This window comes from Rhincodon typus, chromosome 20 (assembly GCF_021869965.1).
Source record: "Rhincodon typus isolate 14 chromosome 20, sRhiTyp1.1, whole genome shotgun sequence".
Classification (NCBI taxonomy): domain Eukaryota; kingdom Metazoa; phylum Chordata; class Chondrichthyes; order Orectolobiformes; family Rhincodontidae; genus Rhincodon; species Rhincodon typus.
Genome location: NC_063351.1, coordinates 39,256,720 through 39,275,468, shown reverse-complemented (window position 1 = coordinate 39,275,468; position 18,749 = coordinate 39,256,720). Strand labels below are relative to the sequence as shown.

The window sequence follows — 18,749 nt, the reverse complement described above, 5'->3', positions numbered from 1 at the left end:
CTTTCTTCAATCAAAATATTGTGCATTCAAGCTAAACTTCAAAGCTTTAAAACAAAATACTGGCCAGAGCTTACTTGTGAGTACTGAGGAAATGCAGTTTGGAACGTGACAACAAATTGAGGCCCCATGAACCCAACACTTAAGTGTAAGGAATCCTCGAATGTTATTTTAAAAAAAGAGCAGAGAAGTCAGAGCCAAAGTGTATCCATCAACCAGCATCACTAAAAGAGCAGATTCCCTGGTCTTCAATATCATTGCAATTTGTGGCACTTTGTGTTGACTTGCCACTTCTTTCCTGAGGGACAACAGCAGCTCTGAGGAGGGATGATCTGCCAGAAAAAACATCAAATGAAGCCATTGGGTTGAACTGAGGAGCCGAAAAGAGCCAATTATACTGCTGGGAACATACCTCAGAGAGAGGTAGAAAAGCAGATTGCTGACAGGGTGCAGAAATAAAAGGGCAGGAACAGTCGGCAGTTTCAACCACCCTAATATTGACGAGATAAATTCACTCTCAAAGATACAGAGGCACGGAGTCCTTAAAATATTAGAAAACCTTTTCAGACAGTTATTATAGACCTGAGTTGGCAGTTCTGGGAGTAATTTTAGAAACTTAAGCTCTGCAGTTTATATGGATATCAATGGAGGAACATTTTTGTGGTAGTGATCATAATTCCATTAAATTTAGACTAATTATTGAAAATGATAAAGGTAGACTAAACATTAATGACCCTCAGGAACAAAAACAAAGTTGCTGGAAAAGCTCAGCAGGTCTGGCAGCATCTGTGGAGGAGAAAACAGAGTTAACGTTTAGGGTCCAGTGACCCTTCCTCAGAACTGGTGGCATCTTGCTGGAGATGGCGGAAATGGCATCTGATGATCTTCTGGATGTGGATGCTGGTGGGATGGTAGGTGAGGATAAAGGGAACCCTATTGCTGTTGCGGGAGGGAAGAGAAGGGGTGAGGGCAGAAGTGCGGGAGATGGATCGGACCCGATTGAGAGCCCTGTCGACAACGGAGCTGGGGAAACCTCGGTTGAGGAAGAATGTGGACATTTCGGAGGCTCCCTTGGTGAAGTTGGCCTCATCTGAACATATGCGACGGAGACGGAGGAACTGAGAGAATGGGATGGAGTCTTTACAGGAAGTGGGGTGTGAGGATGTATAGTCCAGGTAGCTGTGGGAGTCAGTGGGTTTGTAGTGGATATTAGTGGCCAGTCTATCCCCAGAAATGGAACCAGAAGTGTCAAGGAAGGGAAGGGAGGAGTCAGAGATAGACCAGGTGAAAGTGAGGGCAGGGTGGAAATTGGAGGCGAAATTGATGAAGTTTTCCAATTCTAGACGAGAGAGGGAAGCAGCACCGATGATATCATCGATGTATCGGAGAAAGAGTTGTGGGTGGGGGCCGGAATAGGACTAGAACAAGGAATGTTCCACGTACCCCACAAAGAGACAGGCATAACCAGGGCCCATGCGGGTACCCATGGCAATCCCGCTTACCTGAAGAAAATGAGAGGAGTTGAAAGAGAAGTTGTTGAGGGTGAGGACAAGCTCAGCCAAGCGGAGGAGGGTGGTGGTGGGTGGGGATGGTTCAGCTCTTTGCTCCAGGAAGAAGCGGAGAGCCCGAAGACCCTCCTGGTGGGGATTGGATGTGTAAAGGGATTGCACATCCATGGTAAAGAGGAGGTGGCTGGAGCCAGTAAACTGGAAGCTTTGAAACCGGCGTAAAGCGTCAGATGAATCATGGATGTATGTGGGTAGGGATTGGACCGGGGGGGAGAAGACTGAGTCAAGGTAGGAGGAGATGAGTTCTGTGGGGCAGAAGCAGGCTGAAACAATGGGTCTACCTGGACAGTCCTGTTTGTGGATTTTTGGCAGGAGGTAGAAACAAGCTGTGCGGGGTTGGGGGACTATTAGCTTGGAAGCGGATGGAGGGAGATCACCGGATGAAATGAGATCTGTCACCATAGTGGATACAATGGCCTGATGTGCCATGGTGGGGTCATGGTCCAGGGGAAGGTAGGAGGAGGTATCTGAGAGCTGGCGCTCAGCCTCTGCAAGGTAGAGGTCAGTACGCCAGACAACAACAGCACCACCCTTATCGGCAGGCTTGATGACAAAGTCAGGGTTAGATCTGAGTACACGGAGTGCAGTCAGTTCGGAGGGAGATAGGTTGGATTTGTTGAGAGGAGCAGTGAAATTGAGGCGACTAATGTCACGTCGACATTCTCAATGAAAAGATCGAGTGCAGGTAAAAGGCCGGAGAGAGGGGTCCAGATGGAGGTAGAGTGTTGGAGTTGGGCAAAGGGGTCTGTGGGACGGGGAGAGGACTCTTGTCCAAAGAAGTGAGCACGGAGGTGAAGACGGCGGAAGAACAGTTCGGCGTCATGTCGTGCCCGAAATTCATTAAGGCGGGGACGCAGAGGGATAAAACTGAGGCCTTTGCTGAGTACAGAGTGTTCAGCATCGGAGAACGGAAGGTTAGGAGGGATGGTGAATACCTGACAGGAGGTGGGGGGATTGGGGAAGGGGATAGAGTCAGAGGGAAGGAGAGGAGAGGTAGGTTCCAGAGGGCCGTGGGTATTTTTGAGTTGTTGCATCTTGTGGGCCTTGATGCCTGAAAGGAAAAGAAAAAGTTTCTTGTTAGCACGACGAATGAGCAGGAGGATGAAGTGGAACTGCGGAGTGGTGCAGCCCTGAGCCAGCACGTTGTGATGCTGTTGTAGAGAAAGGTTGAGAGTGTGCATGTGGCGCTGCATGGCACTGAGTGTGGATCTCAGGATGCGGCGAGAGCAGCCTTCCATGGAACGTTGAAAATCATGGAGATATCTGTGATCCTGGGAGGATTCAAAACATGAGGGATGAAACTTCAGTTGGAATCCACGTGGAGTGAGCCTGAGCCGGAGGCAGTCACTGTGGAATGTGATATGGCTGTGGAAACGAGTTTTAGCAAATACCTGGTCAAACACCAGGAGTGACAGTGAAATTAAAGTCGGTGGGCACGAAGAGAGATTGGAATGGAAATCCCGTCGGAGAGAGGAGCAGAACTTCTTCAAGGTGGGCATGCCTGGAAGAGATGTGGCAGTGAGTTAAATACTAAATAAAAACCAAAAGAACTGTGGATGCTGTGAATCAGGAACAAAAACAAAGTTGCTGGAAAAGCTCAACTGCTCCAGGAAGAACTGGGTTCTGAGGAAGGGTCACCGGACCCGAAACGTTAACTCTGTTTTCTCCTCCACAGATGCTGCCAGACCTGCTGAGCTTTTCCAGCAACTTTGTTTTTGTTTCTGATTTACAGCAACCACAGTTCTTTTGGTTTTTATTAATGACCCTCAGTTGATCTCTGATTTGTCTGGACAGTTTTCTTGATCGAGATTGACCTGGTGAGAGCTGCATTTAACCATTTGAAGGAAGCTAGGTCTCTGCCCTATTGCCTAATAACCTTAGTCCAGATCCTACTGAGGTCAGCAGCTAGTGTAGGGAGTCCCAAACCCTGAATTCTGTGTATATCTGGGCCCCAGTCTGTTACCAAGCCCTTCTGTTTCATTCCCAAGGGAATTGCATATCCAAAGGGAAAGAACAATTTCACTTTTATTGTCAATATACCCACTGACTCATGGTACCATCCTGGTCCGGTTCAGTGTAAGGAGACATGGAAGTGAAGGGATAATATGGATGCAAAACTTTGTGATGACTGTTTACAACCTGATACAGTACTTCAACGTGCACTGACTGAAACCTCCTGTTTAACAAACTGTCCAATTTCTTTGTACTATTATCATGAATATTAACTAGGCTGATACACCTTTTTGGAGTGAGGAGCTCCAACAGCAACAGCCAGGAATCCCTGAGAGGATGAACTGGAACATTTAGAGTCCCAAGGCAGAGCAGTGAAGTGTTTACTACAGCTGTGATCTGCAGGGCCAGTCATTAGAAGAGAGCAGCAAGGGACTGCCTGAGGCAGTTCTGGCGTGTCATTATTTAAAGTGCGGGTAGAATTTATAATCACTTACTTTGCTATCGCTTCTGTCTGACTCCAGGATACAATCACAGAAAGTCCCTGCTCAGAGGCAGGTAATTTCTAGCTGTTCAACAGTCCTCAAACACTTGTTGTCACTGCTGCCTGAGACCGCAATAATTCTGCACCAGTTATTATCCACATAAACCATCCAATCTAAACCCATATCTGCTCACAGTACACCCCCACATCCTGCCCAATCAACCTTCTTTCACACTCACTCCTCACATTCTTTACTATCCCACTGAGTCTTATCCCACTCTTCCCTTATTCCCCAACTTTAATATCCCACTCAATCTAATCCCACTCTACCCTCATTCCCTGCATCCTTTAATATCCCACCAACTCTGATCCCACTCTCCCCCTAACTCTCTGCATACTTTAAAATCCACCCTGTCTAATGCCACTCTCCCCCTCACTCCCGACATTCTTTAATATCTCGCTCAATATAATCAGGTTCTCCTCTTCAACACTGCATCTTTTCATATGCAACCCAGTCTAATTCTACACTCCAGTTCACTACCCTGTACCTTTTAGATAAAGAGACCAATTGTATTTTTCCAGTCATTTAACACAAAGAACTGCAGGTGATGGAAATGTGAAATAAAAATAGAAATTTCTGGAGAAACATAGCAGGTCTGACAGCATCTTTGGAAAGAAACAGAGATAATGTTTCAAGTCCAGTGACCCTTCTTTTGTCTTCTTATAAATGTACAGGGTTTTGGTGAGACCATATGCACAGGACAGTATGCCATACTGTACAGTTTGATCTCCATATCTCAGGAAGAATTCAAGGTGGTACAGCAGAAGTTTATTCGATTGGTCCCTGGGAGGAAAGAGTCTATCTCCTTGACATTCAACACACTTTGAACAACTGTTCTCACCCCAGCCTGAGATCCAAACACAATATCGTGGGCTTACACATAAACTCTTTGAACAACAGTAATATTGACTCATCTCAAAGCCATCCTGCTCTGCAGTTTCATCTTTGTTTTAGTCTCATTTGATACTTTAATTAAAAAAAAACTTTTTCTCTTCCATGCAGCTGATAAGGATAACAAACAATTCTTGGACATCTGTGCCTCTCTGGACTCTCTTCTGATTCACTTCCCTCTGACCCTATCCCTACTTTCAGTCTAAGCCCTTATCATGTATACACGTTACCCTCCAATCTTCCCCTCACTGATATTGAACAGTCTGTCCTTCACTATACCGGTACAGTAGATTCTATCACCTAACACCAGTGTTCTTCCCCACACTTGGTGCTTTCCCTCCAGCTTCTTACCAATGTAGATCTTTTCATTTTGAACTGCTGGTGCAGCTTCATATATCTCCACTTCTGTGCTCCTCTCACTCTAAACTTTCTCTGTCTGAACTTGTTTCACTCCCTTCCCTGAATTGCAATAATAAAATTGTTTTCAAACCTACTGACAATGGGGTGTTGTCTGACTTACCAACCTCTACTTAAGAGAGGCCAACTCACAAATACTTCCTCCTACCTCCAAATGACCAAAAGACAACCATTGAACATTATGCCATTGTTTCTGGGATTCCTACTGACCTCAACTGCTCTGGACATTGTCCTCTATGACCTCCAATGTCATAGTTCCCCAACCCTAAGTCCATAAAACTGTAAGATGTAGAAGAATTAGGCCCATTGAGAATGCTGTGGCATTCAATGAGATCATAGCAGATCTGATAATCCTCAACTACACTTATCTGCCTTATCTCCATTATTCTTGATTCCCTTAATGATTAAAAATCTGTCTCAGCCTGAGTATGCTTACTGACCCAGCCTCAATAACCCTCTGTGGTAAGAATTCCACAAATGTAGTACTCTCTGAGAGATATAAGACCTCCTCTGTCTTAAATGGATGGCACTTTACTCTGAGATTATGCCCTCTGGTCCTAGACTCTCCTAAAAAGAGGAACAACCTCTGCATCTATCCTATCAAACCCCCTAAGAATTAGTACAATCCGCTTGAATTTCCTTTTCAAGATCCATCTTGGTAAATTTACATCTGTTACTCTTTTGATTGCCATCCACCACTTTGTAACAGTTTCCAATATACTGGTCTGTCTCTTTTTCACCATTTCCACACTCCAAAGCCTCAAGCATACCTTCCAGGCCAAGGAGGGATTTGCATGTAAATCTTTTAATCTAGTTCATTGTATTAGCTCCTCACAATGTAGTCTCCTCTACACTGGAGAGACCTAATGCAGACTAGTTGACCACTTTGTGGAATACTTCTGCTGAGACCACAAGCATGAGCTCCCAGTGGCTTGCATTTTTAGTCCTCTGCTTTCGCTTTAAAATTTCTGTTCCTTGACCTGTTACAGTGTTCCAGAGTATCTCAACTCAAACTCTGGGATCAGCGCATCGTCTCTCAATTGGGCACTTTAGAACCTCTAGTCTCAATATTGAGTTCAACAATTTGAAAACATGATTTCTGACCCCACATCCCATCAACCATCAACTGCACCCCAATCCTAAGTTTCGTATCCTTAGCATATTTCAGTCTTCATCTTGTTTTTCTTATGTTTGCTTTTGGATGGCGGTTGCTCATCCTGTTGCCATTTCACACCTCTTCTGTACCCATCTTTTATCTCTTTACTTGTCCTATTACTTACCCTTTGGCTCTGCACCATCATCTGTCATCTAATATATCCTGTCTCCTGCCTTATCACATACAATCCCTTTTTGATTATTTTTCCACCCTTTAAAATATATTACATTATGAACTATTCCCAGTTCTGTTGAATGGCTGTGACCTAAAAGGTTTATTCTGTTTCCCTGTTAAGAGATGCTGCCTGACCTGATGAGTAATTCCAGCGTTCTGTTTTTCAGATTTCCAGCATCTGTAGTATTTTAGTTTGGAAGAAATTAATGGACTTTTGTTCAGTATGAAGTACTGTAAATATTTTGAAAGTAAGAATATGAAAAGGAAATATTAATCTTGGTAACTTACAGTAACTATGTAACCACTTTTGATTGCCATTAAAAATTCATCTGATTCCCTAATGTCCTTTGGGGAAGGAAATCTACCATCCTTACCTGGTCTGGCCTACAAGTGACTCCAGACCCACTGCAATGTGGTTGACTCTTAACTGCCCTCTGGGCAATAGGTGATGGGCAATCGATAGTAGTTCAGCTAGTAGGACCCATATCCCAAGAATGCATAAAAAGTACAGTTTAAGTAGTGAGATTATAAGTGAGTGGAGGGACCTGGTGCATGTGCAAATGACCTTAAACAAGAACACTTTGTTTTGTATCTGGAAACTCAGAATTTAAAAAGCACCAAGTTTGAATGTATATATGGTATTACCAGGACTGCAGTTGGAGTATGGTATAGATTCTGGGCACCTCCTGTTGGCAGAGTACAAAGCAATGTGAAGTATATTCATGTAGATCTTTCCAGGAATGCGTGGCTACAGTTAAGAAGTGAAACTTGAACGGTTAGGACCGTTTTTGAAAGAGCTCAGAAGGTTAATGCTGGGTAGAAGGGTGGTTAAAGATGGGGTTTGGAAAGGATGAAAAATGGTAAACTGGGATTAGACTGGTTACAGAAAGGATAGACGAGAATGGTTCATGGGATAAGGATCTTCAGTTTTATGCAGTGATCAAGAGTACAGTGGAGGGCAATTGAATCATGACTTGAAAAAGGATTGGAAAGGTTGCCAAAGAAGAAAAACATGGGAGATGTTGGGTGAATCTGACAAACAGAATGCTTTTACAAAAAAGCGCATGGGCTCGAAGGACCAAGTTGCCTCTTTATGATGTTCTAGACCATGGGAATTACTCCATGGTTCTACTCTTTTGAGTGAAGACTGTCTTCATTCATCAGTCCAGAACTTATGGTTTTCTGTAGTACTATATCATACATACTGAACGTTTATTAACTGCATTGCAATCTTGGTCAAAACATGGACAAAAGGGCTGAACTCCAGATGTGAGGTGTGGGTGATTGCCCTTGACATCAAGGCCACATTTGACTTACTGTGGCATCAAGCTGCCCTAGCCAAACTGGAGTTAATGGGAATCAAAGGTAAAACTTTCCACTGGTTTAAGTCACAAAGTTGCTCCTTGACAATCAATGACAGTACAATTGTTCAATTCCCACTGCAACATCCTGGGAATTACCATCCACCACAAACAATACTGTGGCTAAAAAAGCAAGCCAGAAGCTAGGAATTCTGTGGTGTGTAACTTACCAAATGACTCTATAAAGCCTGTCCACCATCTTAAGCACAAGTCAGGAGTGTGATAGAATACCCTCCACTTGCCTGGATAAGTACAGTCCAGCAACACTGAAAAAGCTGAACACCATCTGGGACAAACTAGCCCACTTGATTAGCACTCCATCTACCTGCTGAACACTCCCTTCACCACCAACACATGAGGTACCAGCTACAAGATGTATGACAATAACTCACTCAGGCTCATTTGACACCACCTTCCAAACCTGCAACCTCTACTTATAAAGGAGTGTGCAGCAGGTCAACATCACTCATAAAGAGTCTAATAGAGTGGACCTGTGTGAGATCAACAGCAGAGACAAGAGATAAAAAACAGTTGCAGAAAAGCCCTTCAACCTGATTCTACCTGTCAGAGCTGAATGTGACAGGTAGATAGGTGATTGCTGGGTATGTCTTCAGTGTCTCTTTTGATTTGTCAACTGGTTTAAAGCAGAAGATGTTATTACAGCTAAAGAATACAGTTAAGAAATTTTCTTCTAAAGTATTTCACATCCAAATTAATGAAATCAATAAAATTAGATGGCTGGGCAGGTGATGTGTTGCAGTTGTAATATGTGGGAACTGATTGATGCCAGTTTGATCCTCACTGACCACACCTGCACTAAGTATTGGCTGCTTGAAGAACAGTGACTCAGAATTGATGAACCAGAATCTAAGCTACAGACACTAAGACACGTCAGGGAGGAGAGGGTGGGGGTTACCTGGACAGTGTGTTTCTAGAGACAGTCACACCCCTTAGATTAATTACATCATATTTGGTCTGTGGTCAGGAACAGATGAATGTGACTTCCAGTGAGGCAGGTATTAGGATCCAGAATTTAGCCTTCGAGGACCCTCAGTTACTGCCCAGTATATTTGTCCAATAGAAGTGAGGTTCTGCTCCTGGTTTGGACAAGGACACAGGGAGGATGAGCAGGCTAACCAAAGTACCTTGGTGCAGAGTGCCATTCAAGTGGGAGGGCTAAAAGAGAAGTGCAGTAATAATAGGAGGTATCATTGTTGTGGAAATAAACATAGTTCCCTGCAGAGAGGTCAGAGTCCCAAGGCCAAGGTTTCGGGCATCTCTTCTGGGCTGGAGAGGAACTTGGTGTGAGAAATAAATGATTTAGTTGTCAACGTCCACGTAGGCACCAATGAAAATGTTAGGACCAGGGAAGAAATTCTGCTGAGGGATTATGAGTATCTTGGTGCTGAATTAAAATAATGACCTCAGGATTGCTTCCTACACCACATGCAAATTGGCAAAGGGTAAATCAGATTAGAGAGGTAAAAATGTGGTAAACATTGGTATGGGAAAAATTGCTTCCAATTCATGGGACACTAGCACCAGTACTGGGAGAAGAGAGACCTGTTCTGTTGTGACAGGCTTCATTTGAACCATGCTGAGACCTATGGAATAATTGCATAACTAATGTTATAAAAAGGCTTTAAACTAATTCATGTGGGGGGAGGGTACAATAAAGGAATTTTTAAAAAGTTAAAATAAAAAGAAACAAAAGAGCAGTGGTGCAAGGTAGTGAATGCACAAGCAATAATCATAGTCTGACATGAACAGGTAGAAAATAAAAGTGGAAGAATGAACGAGAAATTAGAACTAGTGCAAGTAATAATGGCAGAAAGTCAATGCTTAAGGCTCTTTATCTGAATGCATCCAGCTTTTGTTACAGGATGGATGAATTGACAGTGGAAATAGAAATAAATGAATATGATTTGACAGCTATTACAGAGGCATCGTTGCATGGCAACCAGGGAAAGTATTTGACAAACTAATGGGTCATAAGACAAACAAATTGCCAAGACCTGATGGCCTGCGTCCAAGGGTTTCAAAGGAAATGGCTGCAGGGATATGGGAAACATTGGTGGAAATATTCCAGACTCACTGGATTCCGGGAGGTTTCTAGCAGATTGGAAACATGACATCCCTGTTCAAGAAGAGAGGGAGACAAAAAACAGTTAATTATCGACTAGTTAGCCTAACATCTGTCATTGGGAAAATGATAGCATGCATTATTAAGGAAGAAACAAAAGGACATTCAGGAAAAACTTAATGCGGTCAGAGTCAACATGGTTTTGTGAAAGAGAAATTATGTTTAACAAATTTGCCAGAGTTTTTTGAGGCTATAACTTCTTCCAAGCTATAACAAGTAGAGTTGATAGAACCAGTAGATGTTGTATATGGGAATTTCCAGAAGGCATTCAATAACGTGCCCCATTGAAAGTTATTGCACAAGATAGCAGCTTATGGTATTGAGGGGCAATGTATTAGCATGAATTGAGGATTAGTGAATACACAGAAGACAGAGTTGGAATTAATTGGTCTTTTTCAGGTTATAAAGATATAACTAGTGGAGGATCACTGAAGGATCTGACCTAGGGTCTCAATTATTTACCATTTTAATGTCTTGAAGGAGGAGTCAAAGTGAAATATAGCCAAATTTGTTGTCAAAAAATAAGTGGGAGGACATAAGGAGTCTGCAACGGAATATTGATAGATTGAATAAGTGGGCAAAAACTTGACAGATGGAGTTTAATGTAGTAGTGTCAGGTCATGCACTTTGGCAGGATGAATCAAAGGGCAAACTATAACTTACATTGAGAGAGACTTCAATAATATGCAGCACAGGGATTTGGGTGTTCTTCTGCATGAAACACAAAAGGATATCGTGCAGATAAAGCACATAATTAAGAAGCCAAATGGAATCCAAATTTTGGCATTTATTGCTTGGGGATTGTTTTAAAAATTGGTAAATCTTGTCACAACCACACAGAGTAATGATGAGACCATACCTGGAGTACTGTTTAAGAAAGGATGCATTGATAACCACTACACAGCACATCCTGATGCGTGCCAGACATGCATGTTCTATCAATGTACAATAAATTTTTCTAGTGTATAATTGTAGCTCCCTCCACCCCTCCTTGGAATTGGAATAAAATACGAGGAATAGAAGTGAAATGAGAATTAAGAGACCTTTCCTAAGGAGCCCAATCTCAGTGGTTCTTCGTCCACCTGCTGGCTGCTTATTTACTGGCTCCATGCTTATGGCACAGAGACCTAACTTATACAGTGATTACAAACCCAACCCTTTCCAAATACAAAAATTTTCAAAACTTTTGAGGATGAAGACAGACAAAAATTAGGTTATTAGGTTAAATTTTTGGTTTATTTACACAAATCTAGACATCAGAATGTATGTGAAACAATTTACTGATGGTGACATCCAGTAATATGGGAGGTGTCACCCTCCACCCTTTTACTTGCACATTTACACAAACACATTCTAACATTTCATTCTACTTCCAGAACAGGATCTCAAATTCCGCTGACACTCCATCTGGATGGCTGCTGGGCTCATTAAGGCAATTCATTTGTGTGAACAACATCCAGTGGAAAGTGAGAATCTGTTGTGATGAGCAGAGTGAGGAACATGCAGACATTGAGACATGCAGTGAATTCCTAGACAACATGAACAGAATTAACTACACTTAGGACAGGCCAATTTGATGGCAGCAATTCTTCTGTGCTTATATTAATTGGAGAGAAACACAAGACAGCACTGGGATCCCTTGCTAAGAGTTGCAGTTACCTTTACCCTCATCCTTTTGATATATAGAAGCAAGTAGCAATCCTTCTGCCCAGAAAGGACAGGACAGGAAAGACACATCTGATGCTTCCTGTACTTCAGTGAAATATTGGACTATTAAATGTAGACATTCGCCAATTGTGTGGTTTAGATACTAAGCGTCAGGGGAGTGATAGGACTAGATTGGATCCTTTAAGTTGCAGCTTCAGACAGAAAACCACCCATTCTTGGTGGTCATTTCTGAGGCTCTGTTAAGGAATTCAGCCATCAGCATAGTCGGTGTCCATCTATCACAGGTGGAGGGAAGGGCAGAAACACTTGAGAGTGTTCAATGATTTATTTTGGAGGGTTGGTGACTTCAGTTTTCGGGCCACTTCCATTCTGATCCTCTCGCTCAACTTTCTTGGTTGACACAATGGTTTCTTCAATGATCTCCTCATAAGCTTCTGCTTTTGGCTTGGAGGATCTTGCTGACATTTTGGGTCCCTCTTCCTTCAGCTCTTTCTTGGAGGTGACAATGGTGGAGGTAGTTGTGGAGGAGAATCGTGGTTGGGTTGGAACCATTAGTGCTGGGTTTGTGTTGGTAGGTGGCAGGTTGATAATACTGGTGCTCAGCCTGGTTTCTTCACCTTCCAGCAACTTCCTGTTAGACAAAAAGGAAACAGCCAATCACATTAAACAAAGAGAATTCACTGAGCTTCCATTCTCTGTGCTGCTCTGTAGCTGAGACTCAACTGTGGTAACTACTGATAACAAGGGAATATTATGAGGAATATTCTGAGGAAGGGTCACTGGACCCAAAATGTTAACTCTTTTTTCCTTCACAGATGCTGCCAGAACAGCTGAGCTTTTCCCGCAACTTTGTTTTTGTTCCTGATTTACAGCATCCGCAGTTCTTTCAGTTTCTATTTAATATTATGAGCTCTTGGCTTTGGATTCTCTTCCTCTAGTAATTAGTACCCAATGTTTCTCCTTTCATTTTATAACGTAACTTCCCTTTGATTTGAAAAGATTTCCAATGTTATATGATCCTTTCCAGATTTAAACCTAACATCCATTCAACAGTAACCTTTGCTTAAATGAGTTCAGATGACTATGAAAGTGTCTTATGAACAGCTAAATCCAGAAGCAGAAAAGAGAAGAGGAAACAGGAGAACTGGGAATTCAATTAGACAATCAGAACTTGGTTAAAGAACAATAACAATTAATCTGTGCACTCCACAGTAGCACTGGTACAACTAAATATTCACGGTGCTCATCATTTCAGCAAGACTACTGAAGTTTCAGCCTGTTTGTTCATTTACAACTTCTCCCTGAAATATCTCCAGACCAAGCGGCAACCCATGCTACTTCAACAGAACAAAAATTCTGGTTAAAATTATTCTGGCACAAAACCAAAATGTCTAAAAGATATGATCTCAAGGGCAATAAATGCTGAACTTGCCAGTGACACCCACATCTGAAGAATAAATTAAAACTGTCCACATCCTACCATGAGTTTTTGTTTGTGCCCACAACAAGCAAGCTGACCACAGGCTGCACCATCCTCTTCAGTCTGGGTGCTGGGCAAGGACTGTGTTGAGACGAATGCCAATTGTGCTTAGCTCACTCCTCAGAAAGGGATTGGTCATTCCAAGTGACTCACTTCAAAAGTCTTACACCTCCCTTGGCCCAGTGCAGTAATTGCAAAGAGTCTATGAGATTTACAGCTCAGCTTATTAATTCAGGCACTGTCAAACTCTTACCGGTAAGCAGCAATCTCAATGTCCAAAGCCATTTTCACATTCAGAAGATCCTGATATTCCCTCAGATGTCGAGCCATCTCAGTCTTGGTGTTCCTTAGCTCATCCTCCAAGTGCCCAATCGTGTCCTGAAAGTATAGCATAGAAATAAGTGGGTTTTAAAAATCAGCACTCATTAAATGTCTTTCCTCACTAAAAATAACTTTTCCTCAACCATGACTCAAACAAACCCATCTAAGCACACTGGCCATTTTAGATGAGACTTCAGAGTGACTGTTGGCTCTAGTTCTCACCTAACTTAAGCAAGGGCACTCATCAACAGCCAACCACCTGACTGACTGGCTCTTCAAATAATGTGTGGAAACCAACAGGAATGATCCAACTGGCCTGCTGCTGAGATCAAGGATCAAAGCAGGGTCTCAGTCACAGCAGCAATGGGTTTAATCCAGTTCAACATGTAACTGTGCCTTAACTTTCATAAGGTCAATGACTGAAATATTCCTCTCAAGACCTCAGTGAGCAGGAATTATTTTAAAGTTTGTGTATGATGGAAAGCTACAAGGCATTATGAACAGAGGAGAATAATGTAGAACTTTAAAAGGACATATAGACAAGTTGGTAGAGTGTGTGGACAAGTGACAGATGAAACTCAATGCAGAGAAATATAAAATGATTCATTTTGTATGAAGAACATGGGGACACAGCATAAAGGCACAACTCTGAAAGGGTGTGCAGCAGAGGAACCTGGGTGAATTAGTATTAAATCACTGATTGCAAGCAGGACAGGTTGAAAGAGCAGTTAATAACAGTATCATAAGCTTTATTAATGGGGGCATAGAGTACTGCAGCACAGAGATTATGTTGAATTTGTATAAGGCAAATTTGACCTCAGCTAGATTATTGCATCTGGTTCTGAATACCACAGTTTAGAAAGGATGTGAAGAAAAAATGAAGAAAAGACGCATAGGATTGATTCCAGGAATGAAAAACTTCAATTATGCAAATAGATAGATTGGAGAAGCTGAGTCTGTATTTTTGGAATAGAGAAAGTTAAGAGGAAAATTGGTAGAGGTATTCAAAATCATAAGTAACCAGGACATATTTAACTAGAGAGAAGCTGTTCCCACAATAAATCAAGAGCAGTGGGCGCAAATTAAAAGCAATTCATGAATGAAACAAGAAATGACAAGGGGAAAGATGATTTCGTGCAGCAAGTGATTAAGATCTGCAATGTTCTGCGTGGGAGTGTGTTCAAGGCATGTTCAATTGAGGCATTCAGAAGAGAATGAGATAGTTATCTAAAAGGAAAATGTGCAGGAATATGAAGGGAGGATGGGAATGGCACTAAGTGAGATGATTAGTTGAACTGCTAGGACAATATGCCAAAGGGCCTCCTTCTATGCTGTACAATTTTTTGTTTTGAGGACTCTGGTTCCAGGAAGTCCAGCTACACAAAAACACAAATAAAATGTGCATGAAACTTGTCATTTGTAAATCATGCCCCCCTCCCCCCACTCCTCCAAGCGGGAGACTTTATTCATTCATTCAGGGAATGAAACTCAATGCATTCATTGCCTGTCCCAAATTGCCTTGGAGAAGGTGCTGAGCTGCCTTCTTGAACTCACTGCAGTCCAATTCGTGTAGATACAATCCTGTTCGGAAGAGTATTCAAGGATTCTGATCCAGGGACAGTGAAGGAACAGCAATATATTTCCAAGTCAGGATGGTGGCAACTCAAAACTGCAGGTTCAGCTCCTGCTCATGACTGAAGTCTATCCACTTGTTACTGAAAGCTGTCTATAATGAAGAGAGTGGGCAAATGAAAAAACTCAACTGTACAAATTTGATGTATTCAAAGAAAAATGCCTAATTTTAAAAAATATTTCATTATTATAAAGACACTGGAAGACTTCCCATCTGAATTCTGGGAATGTAGAATGAGCTTTACTCTATCTAATCTGTCCAAGGAATATTTGGTTAAGAACTCATGTGTGTGTATGTACATTGTGTGTGTGTATGTATGTATGTGTATGTACATTGTGTGTATGTATATGTGTATGTATGTGTGTATCAATTTTTGTGTATGTACATTGTATGTATATATGTATGTACGTGTGTGTATCAATTTTTGTCTATGTACATTGTGTGTGTACGTGTACGCGCGCGCGCCGTCTGTCGCTGGCCATGGTGCTGCACGCCGCCGTCGCCGCCCCTTGTACCTGGTATCCGGCCACCTCGGCGCTGTGCTGCTCCTCCATCTCCCGGAGCTGGCGCTCCAGGCTTTGGTTGGTGCCTCTCACCGCCTCCACCTCGATGGTGCGGGACTGGAGCTGGCGACGGTACTCGCTCAGCTCCTCCCTGTTGGCCCGCAGCGCCTCGTTGTTCTTAGCCGCCGCCTCGCTCATGTCGGCGAACTTGCTGCGGTACCAGTCCTCGGCCGACTGCGTGTTGCGGGCCGCCAGGCTCTCGTACTCGGCGCGGATGTCCCGCAGGGCGGCGGTAAGGTCAGGCTTGGCCGTGTCGAGCTCCACCTCGGCCTGCACCTGGGCGGCGTGCAGCAGGCCCCGCAGCTCCTCCAGCTCCTGGTCGTGCAGCTTCCGCACGAAGTCCAGCTCGTCCAGCAGCGCCTGCAACTTCTTCTCCAGCTCCAGGCGGGCCAGCGTCGCCCCGTCCACGTCCTTGCGGTAAGCCCGAGCCGTCGCCTCGGCTTCCTCTCGGCCACGCTGCTCTTCCTCCAGCCGCTGGCGGAGCTGCTGCAGCTCCTGCTCCAGGCTGTCCCGGTCCAGCAGCGCCTGGCAACGGCCCGAACTCAGCTCGTCCACCTGGCTCCGCAGCTCCCTCATCTCCTGTTCGTAGAGCTCGGCCAGGCGGCTGGGCTCGGCTTGGCGCTGCCGGAGCACGGTCAGCTCGGCCTCCAGAGCCCGGTTCTGCTGCTCCAGGCCGCGCACCTTGTCGATGTAGACGGCGAAACGGTCATTGAGGCCCTGCAGCTGCTCTTTCTCGTTGGTGCGGGTGATGCGGAACTCGTTGCCCAGGCCCGAGCTCTGCAGCAGCTCCAGGTCGGCGGAGCGCCTGTACACGGCCGGGGCCAGGTTGCCCCGGGGCACGGACTGCGACCTGAAGCCGCTGCGGGTCGAGGTGACCGAGTAGCGGGTGGTGGTGGTCCGGGGAGCCTCCCCGTACAGGCGGCGGTAGGAGGAGGGATAAAGCTCCGGTGTCAGACTCATGTCGGCGGCAGCGGCGGCAATAAGGCGGGGTAAACCGAGCCGCTGCTTTTATACCCGCCCGGGACTAGAGACGAACCTCCGGTAGACCGGGGAGACAGGGCGGCTCCCAGCTACCCCGGCCACCCGCATCTACCCCGCCCGACCCCGGATCACTACTTCTCCACCTCACCCAAACGCCTCACCCAACACCTGCAGCCCCGGTAGACCGTTTCCACCGTCCGGGAGTCGGGCTTCAGGACCTACCGTGGCTTGGAACCCCCCTCCCAAACCCGGACACATGGATCCGGCCGGTTCCCGAGGCCTCCTCCATTAAAATTAATATTAACAAACCTTATTTACATAAATTAACGCCTCTGCCCCCGCCTCCTGGGGCCGTTGAAGGAACCGCGCCCTCCGTCCCTCTGGGTCTTCCCGAGCCTCCGTGACTAGCATTGGACAGCGCCCAGTCTGACTGCGTCCAAGGCCAGAACTAGCTTCCCACTTTCAGGAAGCACCCAGGAGAAGCCTCGACCCATCAGGAATTCAACTTAGAGTAGAGCCGGTGAGGTTAGAGCAGAATCAGGAGGACACTGCATTGGATTTATTTCAGCACTGGACAGTGATCGCGCTGTTCTCAAACACACCCGAGAGCGGTCCAGTGTTATCAGCAGAGATTATAGACAAGATCGAAACACTCTTGAGTTACATCGGATTTTAGACAAGACTATGGCAGTGTCGTGTTTCAAGTGGAAAATAAAAAGAAATCGGGACATTTCCAGCATTGTCTGTATTTACTTCTGATAACTGGCATCCCCAGTATGTTTTCGTACTGGGGCCATTTCATTGTTTCAGCAACTGGACAGCGGCAGATGACAGCCGATTGCGCACGTCTGAAGCTCGGGTTAATTTATAGATTGCATACAGGATTCTGAACAATCTATGTCTCGTCAGAATATATACACAAAATATAGCCTTAAAGGTCTTTCAATATTGTTCAACACGTGTGTGATATTAGGGTTCATATACAAGATTTGGACATGAATGTAGAACAATAGAAGTGTATGTAGGGCGGGGTAGTGAACAGGGAAGAAAAACATTAATTAAGATTAAATGTTCGGCTAGGATATATATATATGCTTCACTAGAGTTTAAAGTCAGGACCAGGAAGTATTTCTAATTTATTAGTGTTACATTGGAAATGATTTTATATTTTGTGTTATATTGAAGGCGGTGTAATGGTCTATGCAGCAGTGTGAAATAATAGAAATTAAGTCTGGGTTAATATTATACTGAAAGAGAATGCGATTTGCATGAAATGTCGTCTTTGTAACTTCTTCCAGTCTCACAATGTCTCTCTGAGACCCAATTTCCTGAAACTCCAGCCTCTTGACCGTTCCTCACCTCCTATGCCTGACTATTGGTAGCCATCCCAAGGTCCTAAATCTGACAACACCTCTCCCCAACTCTCCCTGCAACCCCCCCCCCCCAACTCTTTCAACCTCTTTACATTTCTTCACCTCTCAATCTCAAACCCATTTCTCTATCTCTCCCCATCTCTCTACCTCTTGCCACCTCTTCAAGATCCTCTACCTTTTCCTGCCTCTCCATGCTTTCTCATCTCCCAACCTCTCCCTGCCTCTCCTTGCTACTCTACCATTCCCCATCTCTCTACCTCAGCTTGCCTTTCTATCTCTCCCTCACCTCTCTACTTCTCTCTCCACCTCTCTACCACATTCCCTCTCCCTGCCTCACTACTCTCCTTGCCTCTCTACCTCCCCGGCCCCTCTCTCTATCTGTCTACCTCTCCCTCCCTGTCCCTTTACTTCTCCCCGTTTCTCAACCTCTCCCACCTCTCTAACTTACTCTCCACTTCTCTACCTCTCCAAGTTCCTCTACATCTCTTCACTTGTCAGCCTCTGCCACCCTCTTTAAGATGCTGCTTA

The 18,749-nt window shown here is 44.4% G+C and overlaps 1 protein-coding gene across 1 annotated transcript; it reads right to left on the bottom strand.

The window, feature by feature from the left end:
* Window positions 1–11,419: 11,419 nt before the first annotated feature.
* On the bottom strand, window positions 11,420–16,857 carry LOC109935557 (alpha-internexin-like). Its single transcript, XM_020534193.2, has 3 exons — window positions 15,820–16,857; window positions 13,604–13,728; window positions 11,420–12,501 (listed from the first exon to the last, which is right to left on the bottom strand). The coding sequence occupies exons 1-3, from the start codon at window positions 16,825–16,827 to the stop codon at window positions 12,195–12,197; spliced, it is 1,440 nt and encodes a 479-aa protein (XP_020389782.2). The 5' UTR covers window positions 16,828–16,857; the 3' UTR covers window positions 11,420–12,194.
* Window positions 16,858–18,749: the final 1,892 nt, after the last annotated feature.

Bases quoted from the DNA above. Each gene is read 5' to 3' on its own strand.
- LOC109935557 (XM_020534193.2), bottom strand. From the start codon at position 16,827: ATGAGTCTGACACCGGAGCTTTATCCCTCCTCCTACCGCCGCCTGTAC. The intron at 13,729-15,819 runs GTACAAGGGGCG...CTATACTTTCAG, and splicing joins CCGAGGTGGCCGGATACCAG to GACACGATTGGGCACTTGGA. The intron at 12,502-13,603 runs GTAAGAGTTTGA...TTTGTCTAACAG, and splicing joins ATTGAGATTGCTGCTTACCG to GAAGTTGCTGGAAGGTGAAG.